Below are 12,352 nucleotides of genomic sequence, written 5' to 3'. Positions count from 1 at the left end.
CGAAATCATGCTGTTTGTTACAGTAACAAAGAAATTAACTCCAAAGCGTGAACGAGTGAGTGTGCTAAGGCTGCTATAGCAAATCGTCATGAATTTAGAGCATCAAAACAACACAAACTGATTACCTTTCAGTTCCACAGGTTGGAAATCCCACGGTGCCCTTACTGGGCTGAGCTTCCTTTTGGAAGCTGTAGGGGGGAAATCCATTTCCTTGCCTTTTCAGCTTCTCTGAGGACATTTCCCCTGTAGTCACCTCTCTGATTCTTTACTTGTCTCCCCTTTCCACTTTTAAGGGCCCTTGTGGTTAGACTGGACCCACCGAGAAAGTCTAGGCTAACCTCCCATCTCCAGGTCCCTAACTTAAGTACATCCACAAAGTCCCCTTTGCCATGAAGGGGACATATTCACAGGTTCCAGTGATTAGGCCATGGACATCTCTGGGGGACAATAACTCTGCTACTCACACCCAGCAACTGAAGAACTGAAAAGGCAAAGAGAATTCTCAAACAATTGGGGGAAGCGGCTTCCTCTCCCTAGGGCTGGAGGACGACATAGTAGAGGCTAAAAATATGACAACTTAAGAAACATGGAAGATGGGCCACACTGGCAGGAGCCCAGAACTCAGAGAAAGGGGTGCATCTCAGTGGGTGTGAGGCTTGTAAGGGAGCTCGGTGAACTGTTCTGCAAGCTGAACTCGGCCCCCACCTACTGAAGGTAACAGGTAGAAACTGAACACATGGTCTGTTTCCTCTGTATTTCTTCATAGAATTGTCTTCCATTTACTGCCATTGATGAAGGATTTCCACAGACATAGGGATATTAAGTTTCCCATCTTAATACATTCCAATTTTTGAAGCATACAAAAGTTTTTAATTAAATGATAAATAGTAGATATGGAAGAGGACTGTTCTGTTTATCTATTGCCACATTAAAAAGACAACCCAAACAGTAGCCTGAAACAAGAGTGGTTATTTGTGTTGCTCAAGAATTTGGCGTTGACAGGGCTCTCAACCCAGCAGCTATGCTCAGGGGCATCTCCTAAGGTCCCAGTCAGGTGGCAGCCCAGGCTGCTGTCTCCTCAAACGTGTCCTCATTCATGTGCCCACGGTCTGGGCTGAAAGACCCAAACACCGGACCCCGTATTTATTTGGGCTGCTGGGAATCACTGTCTCTCTCACTGCATCAATTACTCCATTGTTGTGTTCCCGATGGTCTCTGCCTGTGGCAGCTCAGGGGTGTGACTTCTCACTGGGTTGCTGAAGGCTCCATCATGTGTCCCAGGGGAGCAGGCAGAAGGCATGTGACCTTTTCCCAGCCTCAGAAGGCACACAGCACCCCCACCCCAACTCCACTTGTCAAAGGCCAAGCAAGGTTTAAGGGGAGGGGCTGTAGCCACCATGTCTTGGTGGGAAAAGTGTGAAAGAATTGGTGGAAATATTTCTCCTGACCACAAGGGCAGAGAAAAAAATCAGGTTGAGGCTGAAAAGCAGTACTATGGGAAAAGCCCTCTTTTTTGCAGATCTTTCTCACTTTGACTTTGCCTGGCCTCCCCTTGACTCATGTCCCAGCTCTCTACATGGAGATACAGGCCCCTGCACACCTCCCAGCTTTTCCCTCTGCTGGGCGTGCCATCCCTCCATCTGGCAAACTAATTCTTCAAGGCCCAGTACCACGGCGCCTTCTGCCAAGGCACAGCCCACACCCCCTTCTTCCCCGACCACAGTGTCTTCTAGGCTCTTTCTCTACAGTGAGCGGGGCCAATGTCGCCTTTCCTGAGGCTCTGACAGGGTTCGCTGGTACAGAGTTAATCTCAGCTCACCTGTTGTCACCTGTTTAGCCCTAGGATGCCTGGAGCCTGGTACCAACTCTTGGCCAAACCTGAATGAAATGCACGAACTAATGATTAAAGGAGCACTGCACTAGGTCTGGGACAGTTGCGGGCCAACCCCAAGCAGCGTGTCTGCGCTGCCCATGGGGGTGTGCCCTGGGCTGTTGGCACCTGGTTTTTCAGGTTCTTTTGGTTTCTGACATTGAGCTTGGTTTAAGTGCACAGCTCCCTGAGGCCAAGGTGCCTTCCATGTGCTCTCTCTTCCCATTGTCACCCCCTTGAGTAGGGTCCCCAGCACTTCTCAGAGGATCACAGCACTTGTGTGGGAGGGAAGAGTTCACCCCAATGGCAGGCTTTGGGGTAACAGGTCAAGGACCGGGGTAAGAGGTGGCAAGCCTGCTGGCTTTTTGTCAGTGGTCCTCACCTCTTCCCACTCACAGACCCAGTGTCCTCCCTGCCATGCACAGAGCAGCCCAGCTCCAGGTTGCCACCCTGTGGGATTAGCAGCTCGGGGTGCAGAGGGCACCGAGCTCCTCAGAACACAGAGGAAGAGCCTCAGTGCCACCCTGGGCAAACCAGCCTCTGCAGGTCCTTTCAAGCCAGCAGAGGAAAAGGAAGATGTCATTGTCCCACTGTAGACAGAGCAATACTCATCTGTCCCGTCACCAGCGGCCTCCACCCAAGGGCACCGCATGCACTCTGGTTAGCTCTGTCTCTCCCCACGCTGTCTGGCAAGGCCCATGGGACTGCTCAGCCCAGGGCTGAAGAGGGCAGCCAATTAGCATGGGACCCAGAGCCACATAACCTTGCTATTCAGTCCCCTACTGCCCTGGCCCTGACTTCCCACCCCATAACCTCAACTCCAGGAAAAGGCATGTGCTATACACCCCTCCTGACCTCTTCTGCCTCCACCTCCCATCCATCCCTGGGTCCCTATTTACTAATCAATCAGGGCTGGGGGATTTCCTATTCAAACCTCGGGTGTGAATTTAAAGAGATATACAATGCTTCAATCTCTCCTTACCCACTCCCCACCAGTGCCAGGCAGAGCCCAAACCTTGGTCCCTGAGTCTCAGGGACATGCTGCCTGCTCCCCAATACCACGGCCAGCAGGTCTTACTCCCTTGGCTTGGAGTCTTTGCCCCTCTGTTCCCCTGCCCAGCCTCACTGAATGAACATTCCTGTTTAAAACTGGAGTAGGGACCTGAGGGGGCCTAGACGTGGCTCTCCAGCCTCAGCTGTGTCATGAATCATGTTCTTAGTTGCTTAAGCCCCATCCTGGAGTCAAACTGAACCCTTCCTTATCACCCATGCTGAGTACTACACCTGGAAGAGACCACTGCTTTGACTCTCCTTGCTACTGTGTTCACTAAACTGATGTGAGGCCTAATGCATGCTTTAGGGATTGGGTGGGGAGTGGGCAGGGTCTCACAGAAGGTGCTTGGGGAGCCACGGTTTCTTTGTTGTCATTTATTCAGTGCTGGACCTTGTGCTAGGCACTGTTCAAGGCCTGGGGGGTCAAGGAGTCACCCACCCAGACAAGGTCTCTCCCTGCCCTCCCAGAGTTCCCAGTCCAGCAAGGAGCAGGAACTGTAGCCAGGAGACCATCAAGGATAAAGCATGCATGGTGACAGAGTGTAGGGAGGGGCCAATGTGGGCACACAGCTGGTCAGGGAAGTCTCCTGTCAGCAGCAGCATTTAGGCCAGAAACCTGAAGGGCAAGGGCAAGCCGGCTTGGGGAAGGCAGAGGCGAATCCAGGCAGAGGACACAGGTCAAAGAGTATCAGTGCGCTCAGAAGCATCAAGAGCGCTTAGCCAGAGCGGTGGGAATGCAGAAGGCCAAGAGGGTAGGGACTGTCAGGGGCAGACAGACATCCTGGGTGACCTCAGAGACAGGCCTGTGGGCCAAGGTGAAGAGACCGGAGTCTTATTCCAGGTGCACTTCCAGGGAAGCCTTTGAAGGCAGGGTTTTATTTTACAAAGCTCCCCCTGCTGCTTCATGGAGAATGAGCTAGGGTGGGGGCAGCATAGGCAGCAGGAAGGCCAGGGAGGCTGGGGCAGGTGTCCAGCTGAGAGGTGATCCTGGCCTGCATAAGTGGGTGTCCAGACATGGGAGAGAAGCAGATGTTCTCAAAGCCCATGGTGGACTTAGACTGACAGTGTGCTGATGGAATGTCAGATCTCTGGTTTGGAAACAGTTGAGTAGAGGACTGGCTGTGGCTCTGCCCTGGCACCCTGCTGACCTTGCACATCCCCACATAGGCCCTATAGCCAAGGCTTGGCTGCAGTCTGACCTAAGTGTCAGCAAAGAATATCCAGGAACTCCTCCTTGGAGCAAGGGGAGAGGAGGCTGGTGAGGAGCCACCACAAGGCCTTTCTCAACCATCTTCCTAGTTACACACACAGCCCAATCAGGGGATAGCTACAAGCTATAAAATGCTTGGCTGTAATTTGGAGGCAGCCCCTCAATGGTTGAGTGGCCCACACTCCCACTGTCTGTCGCCTGGCCGCCCGGTTCAGTGTTACGCCGTAGGACAGAGCATGTGGGAACTGACCTTGCCTGTGCTGTCTGTGTAGATGAGAAACTGTCTGAATCCATACAGCTGTTTCTTCTCTGGGTCTCTGGAAGCATGGCAAGCCCATCCAGCACCTACAGGTACCGTTAGCTGCCCTGCACCTGCTAGAGGACTACTTCACTGCCTGACAGACTGGTGCCCAACGTGGGTTTTTACAGACAACACAAAAACAATGTCTTTTTGGAGAAAAGACACCAGAGGCCCACATGGTTAAGCTGAGGGATATAAAAGGACTCCTCAGAGCCTGTAGGGTCTGCAGTCACCCAAGTGGGGGTGAGGAGGGGAATGAGGGTGCCCCACTGTCTGGTCTAGTAGGCAGTGTCTGGAGGCTGAGCAGCATGCAGTGGGATTGAAACTAGCCACCAGAACATCAGCTACTTGAAACCTAAGTAATTACAGTGAGCCTGGGATACAGAGCTGCTCCCTCCCTCCAGGCCCCATCTCTACTTCCCTTCTTCTGCCCTCAGCTGTGGTAAAGAGAAAAAAAAATCCCTGAGCACCAGCACTCTCTGGGTTCCCAGAGGGGACGAGAAGCTGCAGTGGTCTGTGGAAAGCCAGCTTCCAGCCCGCACTCCCAGAGCTCCCGCCTGCAGTTGGCATGATCTCCTGCCCCCAGCCACGGCTGACACAGCTCCTGAAGTGCAGGGCTAACTCATAGGTCCCTGTCCTTGCAACAAGCAATCGCAAACCTCAAGGTAGCTGATAGGAAGTGGGCAACACTGACAGTGAGTTTACCATGATCTTATGAGCCTTCTGGCCCATTCGATGTCCTGCTGTAGAGACATGTGTTACACATGTCCCCATTAAGGCTCATGAGGCATCAGGGGAAGTTCACTGTTCAGGGTGCCACCACACATAAAAGTGCAGAGGCACAAACCACCCTGCATGAGCAACCAGCAGTTGGGTCAAAATTCAGCACCAGGCAGAATTCTATCCTCTGATGAACTGATTCCCTCTACAGATGAAGTCTTAGTGTTGGCAGGTCAGCAGCTTCAGCCTCAACAGCCGGACCTCGCCACACCTCCGCCAGCAGGGGCTGATAGTCCCCAGCACAACCCAGGGGCTGCTTGCCAAGGAGTGTCTTGGACTATGTGGGTGAATTCCCAGTACCCCAACCCTCCAGCAGTCAAGAAATGAACTGCTGCCCCCACAAGGCAGAGGAAACTTTCTGATGCACAAACCACTACTACCTGCCGGCTTCATAACTTCCTGTCAAAACTTCTCCCAGGAACAAAGGCCACATTGTGCAGGGCTCTGGCTGCACCTTGCTCTGCATCAAATCTTAGACCTCCACCTTCTTGGTGCAAATGGTGCTGCTTCACCAATATTAAGACCTTTTCAGTTAACATCCAAAATTTACAAAGAACTCACAAGCCTCAACACCCAAAAACAAATAACCTGATAAAAAAATGGGCAGAGAATCTGAACAGATACTTCTCCAAAGAGGAAATATGGATGGCCAACAGGCACATGGTAATATCTCCACATCGCTAATCATCAGGGAAATGCAAAATAAAACCACAATGAGATATCACCTCACACCAGAAAGAATGGCCAATATCTAAAAGACAAGAAATAACAAATGCTGGCAAGGGTGCAGAGAAATAGGAGCCCTCCTACACTATTGGTGGGAACGTAAACCGGTGTGGAAAGTATAGAGGTTCCTCAAAAAACTAAAAATAGAAATACCATTTGACCCAGTAATTCCACTCCTAGGAATTACCCAAAGAAAACAAAATCCCTGACTCAAAAAGATATATGCACCCGTTTATCACCAGTTTGCAATAGCCAAGATATGGAAGCAACCTAAGTGTCCATCAGTAGATGAATGGATAAAGAAGACACGGTACGTACACACAATGGAATATTCTTCAGCCATAAAAAGAAATCCTGCCATTTGCAACATGGATGGATCTCGAGGGTATTATGCTCAGTGAAATAAGCCAGTCAGAGAAAGACAAGTATCATATGATTTCACTTATTTGTGGAATATAAGAACAAAGCAAAACAGAAGGAACAAAACAGCAGCAGACTCATACTGAGAAGTGATTGGTGGTTACCATGGGGGAGGGAAGTGGGCGGGGGAGGGTGACTGCTGAACTGCTGTGATATACATTTGATATAAGAAAAGAAAAAAACATTTTCAGGTTACAAGTGGCAGTTACAGTCCAATCAACAGACTCTGGCCTTACCATGGACCCTGAAACTAATCTGTGTTATTTCATTTGATTGACATTCCACACTCAAGTAGCTGAAGCTGTGTACAGTGCAAGTAGATGTTTCATGTATGAGTAATACTTCCTCTGACTATAAGGGATGCTCCACTGGGGAGAGACCAGTTAGGACAGGGGAACAAGAGCACAACTGGGAGCCCATCAGGAACCCCTCACCCCAAAGCCCAGCTATGTGGTGACAGTAAAGCAGTACAGAAAACAAGAGAGGTGGGACCAGCTAAAGAGCTACTAGATGCATAAGTATTTAAAGAAACCACCCTCAGGCCAGCTGGTCCTACAGATCCTTTAAAATTACAAGTGTCTGGTGACTGACAATTATGGAAACTGGAGTCCAGGGCAGAAGGATGTCGACATTTGGCAAAGGCGACCCTTGGCATTCTGAATACAGCAATTCCTGACAGACACCTCTCTAAGTATAGGCATCTTGAGTGCCAATTACTGGCTCATGACTCAGCACCTGTAGACAATTAGAGACCAACCTCCAATGTGCTGTTCCTCTCCAGCAGCCCCACTATGGCATAAAGTGGACACTGCCTAACAAGCAGCCATCACTCAATGAAAATAACAGATCTGGAAAAAGGAGTAAACCACCTATTGAATCTCCCACTGTATGTAAGGTGGCCAGTCTGCTTGTCCTGGAAAACACCCCCCAGGTCCCCAAGAAGGTACCTTGTTACATTTTTACCAACTTGTAGCTGGTAGTCAATGGGCTGACAGTGTGGCCTGGTACCTGACAATGAAACAACTGAATAATGAAGTCCCAACCTCTGGGGGACAAACATTACAGCAGCAAATTGCACAGGACCCCTACCCTCCACTCAGACCCAGATGGATGCCCATGTAAAAGGACCCTTTGGCAATGGGCAGCAGTGGAGTTGTCAGGCCTGACTGTAACTCTAAATGAATCCCTTCCCCAGTGCCAAGGGCAGTCCTGCCGCTTGCCTATCCCACAGTAGGCAGCCATCCCTCTGGGAGAGCTGAGGGCCGAGGCCATGCAGCCCCTGCCTGGAGAACCTTTACTTCACTCTGTGCACTGCTAAGTCCCCTCCACCAGCGTCAAGTCACTGCTGACTGGCCCTTACTCCCACTCCCTCCAGCCTTCACTGCCTCCCAGCACCCTCAGGAGTGATTTGAATGTGCAGAGGCTTGGTCAGAACTTGGGTCTTCTAGATGTCAACTAGCTCCCACTTTGCATTAGTTACGGACTCGGTTTCTGCAGCTTCCTTGTCCCACATGCCCAGCAAGCAGAGTCTGCTGGTGCCTTCCTGAAAGGACAGCCAGCCATTCTCACCTTGTTTGCTGTGTTCGATGCCATATCCCACTCAGACCAGAGCTGGCATCCAGGAGGCCCCTGGTGAGGCTTGCTGACTGAGGGAGGAGGCCAGTCTATGCAGGGACTTCATGGGACCACCCTGTGCCCGTCCCCTTCAGAATGACACATCCATCACCCACAACTGGTCAACAGCATTAACCTGGCCATCACATGGCATCTCCTGAAGTGGGAGCTCAACACTCTGCCAGACTGGCATTACTGCCAGGTGTGGGTGGGATACTAGGCCAGGAGGGCCAGGCCTGAGCCCCTGGTGCCCACGTAAGGTCACCTGAGCCCTGGGAGCATATCTTTTTGTCTTTCTCCTGAGGCTTTGACATCAGCTTCCTGTCTACTCCCCACCCGAGTTTGGCCTCACCTCCATTTCCCTGTGGGTCCCTGCCTGTCCTGGTCATGCCTGAGTGCTTGTTTGTAGGTACTGCCCTGACTGGGCATGAATGCAGACTTGCCCTGGACTCCAGGCCCTTCAGTCTGATCTTTCCTGTTTCCACCCTATCTGGTTGTCAATGGGCTGACAGTGTGGCCTGGTACCTGATAATGAAACCAGCCCAAGGAGCGGCAGTGAGCTGTGTGTCTGGAGAATGGAGGGGGAGCAGGGACCCACACATCACGCACCACTAACATGAGGCCAGGGCGGGGGCCATGGAGAAGGGCTGGGGAGGAAGAAGCTTCCTTCCTTAGGATCCAGGAGTTTGTTGTGAGCTGGGCCAATGACAGAGCAGCCTGGGACCTCATGGGACTGGAGGAGGGCATTTCTGGGGGATGGAACAATGAAAGGCAGGCCTGAGAGAGCAGGGGGGTAACAGGTTTGGCTACTGAAGGGAAATAGTGGCTGTGGGGAAAGCAGGGGTTGAGATGTTCCTCAGAAATAGCATGTGGCACTAGGGCTGCAGTTGGGGACAGGGGCAGGCCAACTGGGGTCTGCAGGGTCAGGACTGCAGTTGGAGGGAAGTGGGTGGCCAGGCTGTATGACTTGGGACACACATGCTCACAGAGCAGCCATCCAACCTCAGAGGCATCCCTGTGTCAGCCCTACATCCAGGCCCTCAAGAGCAGGGCTGGTGTGGGCCTTCGCAGTCTGTCAGAAAGCTACCTGTGGGGCGTCAACGCAGTGTCTCCCTTTGCCTCATCTCTGGCCTGAGTAACCATGAAGTCCTGTTCGGGACTAATTCTGAAGAATTTCATCACTCCCTCAGGATCGCTGCTGAAAGAACCCTCGTCCTGGGCAAGAGATGGGGACCAGAAAGGTGGAAGGTGGAGAGCACCTGAGCTGGGCCCCACCAGGCCACTTGACACTGGCCAACTGCCAAGGTGCTAGAGCCCCTGACTAGAACCTGACTTCCAGAGCGGACACGTGTGCTCCCACTGCAGCTGAAGGGGATCCTGCAGCAGCTGGGAGACGTCATGCAGGTCGCAATAGGTGACCTGTCTCCATCAGCCTCCCTGAGGCACCCCGCAGAGCAGGTGGTTATTACCTGGCTCCAGGTGTCTCCTCCATAAAGGAAGCAGACAGCAGTTGTGAATTTCCTGCTCTAGGGTTTTGTTGTGATAGGGTCTGATACAGCCTTGGCTGCCCTTGGAATTTCCCAGGGCCCTGTCCAGAGGATCCAGTCCAGTTGGCACTGGGTGAGGTCCAGTGAGGAGGTGCTGGAAGGGTCTTGGTGAATCTTCAGTGCACCGAGAATGCATGGACCCTGAAGGAGGCTGGCAGGTATGCAGGGGTCTCTGGAGTGAGGTTATATAGCATTGCACCAACTCAGGGCTGCCCTGAGGCAAAGCTGTTCTCACTAGTCAAGGGACAAGAACTTGCTGGTGACCACTGGAGAGGATTTAAGTGCTAATGAGCTGCCATGTCCGGGGTCAGCGTGAAAGCCCATGGCATCCTGGATGTCCTCACTCTCCATCAGTTCTACACCCTTCTAGGGACCTTCATGGAACCACAGGGGGTTCTGGCAAAACCAGAGCACAAGACCTTCCAAGCCACCACATTTGGTGGAACCAGCCGGAGAAAGCTTCACCCCCACCCCCACATTGTCTCTGGGAGTCTGTGGGTGTCTCCCAGACACCCTGCACCTTGAGACTCCCAGTGTGGATTTGGCCTTGGGCTCATGTGTGGCTGGGTTTTCTGGAGCTTCCCTCAGCCCTACCCTTGAAGGCTGGGGTCAGTGCTTCATTTATTGAAGACATGACTGGGAGCCAAGAACAATCTGGCTTGCATACAGGCTACACCTGCAGGGTGGCAGGGTGGGCCCGGCTTGTTCTCAAGGTTACACCCCAACATAAATCCACCCTCTCCCCATGCCTCACCGCTGGACCTCTGCAGAACAGTCACCCTGTCTACTGGCACACATCTCTTGTTGAGCAGGGGGAGCCCCTGCTGATCACCTGGGTCAAGCCCCTCAATGTGGGAAGAAACTGAGACCTAGCAGGGACGAAGCTGCCCCAAGACCCAACTCCTGCATCTTTGGGTCCCACACTACCTCCACTGTAAACAAAGTATTTCCCTCCCAAAGGCACCTGCGCTCCCAGTGGCCTCCCCTGAACCCCCACAGTATCCTCAGCTAGAGATGCTTCTTGATCTGGGCACAGGCCAGCCTCATGCCCCTGCAGCCCTTTCCATGTGCAGGTCCACAGAGGTCACAGATGTGTAACTCATGAGCCACTTGGGCACTGCTGGCAGTGATAAAGGCAAGGTAAGCTTCCTCCCACTGCCCTCCAGCTTGCTCCAGCACCTCCCCCTTGTCCTCCAGCACCTCCCTGTGCCCTCCAGCTTGCTCCAGCAACCCCCCTGCCCTCCAGCTTGCTCCAGCACCTCCCTGTGCCCTCCAGCTTGCTCCAGCACCTCCCTGTCCCCCAGCTTGCTCCAGCACCTCCCCATCCTCCAGCTTGCTCCAGCACCTCCCCGTGCCCTCCAGCTTGCTCCAGCACCACTGTTTACATCACAGTATGTGGACTGCAGTTCAGAGCCCTCTAAACCCACACCTTCAACTGCCTACCCAAGGAGGGGATGGCCTTGCCAGAGGCCACCCAGCAAATCAGACTGAACTTTAAGAGGCCAGCTTAGCCCTGAGGCAGAGTCAGCAAGGAGCAGTGGTCCAGCAGACCACTCATGGGAAAGAGGCTCTATAAACAGAGTGGTTAGTAGCAGCTTGGAGCCTCTGACACTGAGTGGAGAAACAGGGAGCACGACCAACCGTGACGGAAGAATTTCAGTTACAGCCTAGCTGAGTCACGTCAGACTTCCAGAAGGACTCCAGGATCCAGCAGTTGAGGGGGAGGAGGGGATGATCCTTGACAGACCATCCTGTCCACTATTTTATAGATTGCAATACTGAGGCCCAAAGAGCCTTGGTAACTTGGGAGCAAGGTTCAGGCAAGGAAAAGCCAGGGCTCCTTGCCCCCAGCCTGTGAGCTGCTGCAAGTCAAGGTCATCTGGGAACACCTGGTGACGGGGGAGGGGTATGCCTGTCACCCTCACCCTCACCCCCACCCCAAGCAGCAGCAGCGTCTGCCTGAGACTGTACACCCATTTCCTCCAACAGCTGCCTCCGGGGGCCCATCCTGCTCTCTGGCCCACGGGCCATGCTCGCTCCGACGAAGTCCAGGGCCGCCCTCTCCGTTCTGCAGTTTGTCCAAGAAAGGCTGAGCTACGAGTGTTCCCTGGAATCCCAGCGGATGGGCAAGAGGTGCAGCCTCATGTCTTCCTTCTGGATGTGCTCGTAACAGGACTGTGGGAAGAGGTAAGCTGAGGCTAGCTGGCCTGCCCGCTGTTATCCGCACAGAGGGCCTGATGCTGGGGTGCACCCACCTCCTGGGAGTTGGACCACTGTGTCTGCAACTCAAAATGGGGACTTCCCTCTCCTGTGCTCAGGGATGCAGCCTGGAACACACTCAGGGTGCTGGGGACCCAAGGGGTGTGTTGCAGTGTGGGGCTGCCCCCCCTGGCTCCTTTTAACTAGGGCAGGACCAGGGGCTCTGTAGGACCCTTCCCATGGAGAACCACATGAGCTGAGAATCCGAGTTCACCCGCATGACGGGGTCTGGGCGGGGAAGGAGTCTGCCGCAGCGGCCAGGGCATTCCTGCCGTGGCCCTCACCTCCAGGGCTGTGAGCAGGAAGTCATACAGGCCTCCTGTGTGGATGGGGTTCATCATGTCACGGATCAGGTGGATCTCAGCTCCCAGGTGCTGGATTCTGGAGGACAACCACCCCCACGGTGAAAGGGAGAAGGGGGCCCACCAAGGACAGGCCCTGAGCACCTGAGAATAGACCCGTGGCTCAGCTGACTGGCCACCCGGGGTCCCTGCCCTGCTTTTGAAATCCATGGGACCCAGGGTTGGCCTCTCTGGGCCTCAGCTTCCCCTTATGTACCAAGAAAGGCTGCA

The 12,352-nt window shown here is 53.3% G+C and overlaps 1 protein-coding gene and 1 long non-coding RNA gene across 16 annotated transcripts in view; both read right to left on the bottom strand.

Annotated features, from left to right (window-relative positions):
• Positions 1-740: 740 nt before the first annotated feature.
• LOC118930035 (uncharacterized) lies at positions 741-10,712 on the bottom strand. The gene is made up of 2 exons (XR_005031850.2): positions 7,007-10,712; positions 741-5,372 (listed from the first exon to the last, which is right to left on the bottom strand). It is a non-coding gene; the product is annotated as an uncharacterized LOC118930035 (long non-coding RNA).
• A 523-nt stretch (positions 10,713-11,235) lies between these two features.
• The window catches only part of ALS2CL (ALS2 C-terminal like), a 38,574-nt gene continuing 37,457 nt past the window's right edge, over positions 11,236-12,352 (bottom strand). For 7 of the 15 annotated variants that reach the window (XM_057497759.1, XM_057497780.1, XM_057497766.1 and 4 more), the window contains one exon: positions 11,236-11,696. In XM_057497759.1, the coding sequence (XP_057353742.1) occupies positions 11,449-11,696 (248 nt within the window). In that variant the 3' untranslated portion in view covers positions 11,236-11,448. Of the gene's footprint in view, positions 11,697-12,064; positions 12,162-12,352 lie in introns of all 15 variants that reach the window. The other 8 variants (XM_057497750.1, XM_057497753.1, XM_036920777.2 and 5 more) reach the window with 5 other exon arrangements.

The sequence above is a fragment of the Manis pentadactyla genome, chromosome 1, assembly GCF_030020395.1.
Source record: "Manis pentadactyla isolate mManPen7 chromosome 1, mManPen7.hap1, whole genome shotgun sequence".
Taxonomy (NCBI): domain Eukaryota; kingdom Metazoa; phylum Chordata; class Mammalia; order Pholidota; family Manidae; genus Manis; species Manis pentadactyla.
The sequence above is the reverse complement of the archived record's forward strand: the minus strand, read 5'-3'. Positions and strand labels throughout refer to the sequence as shown.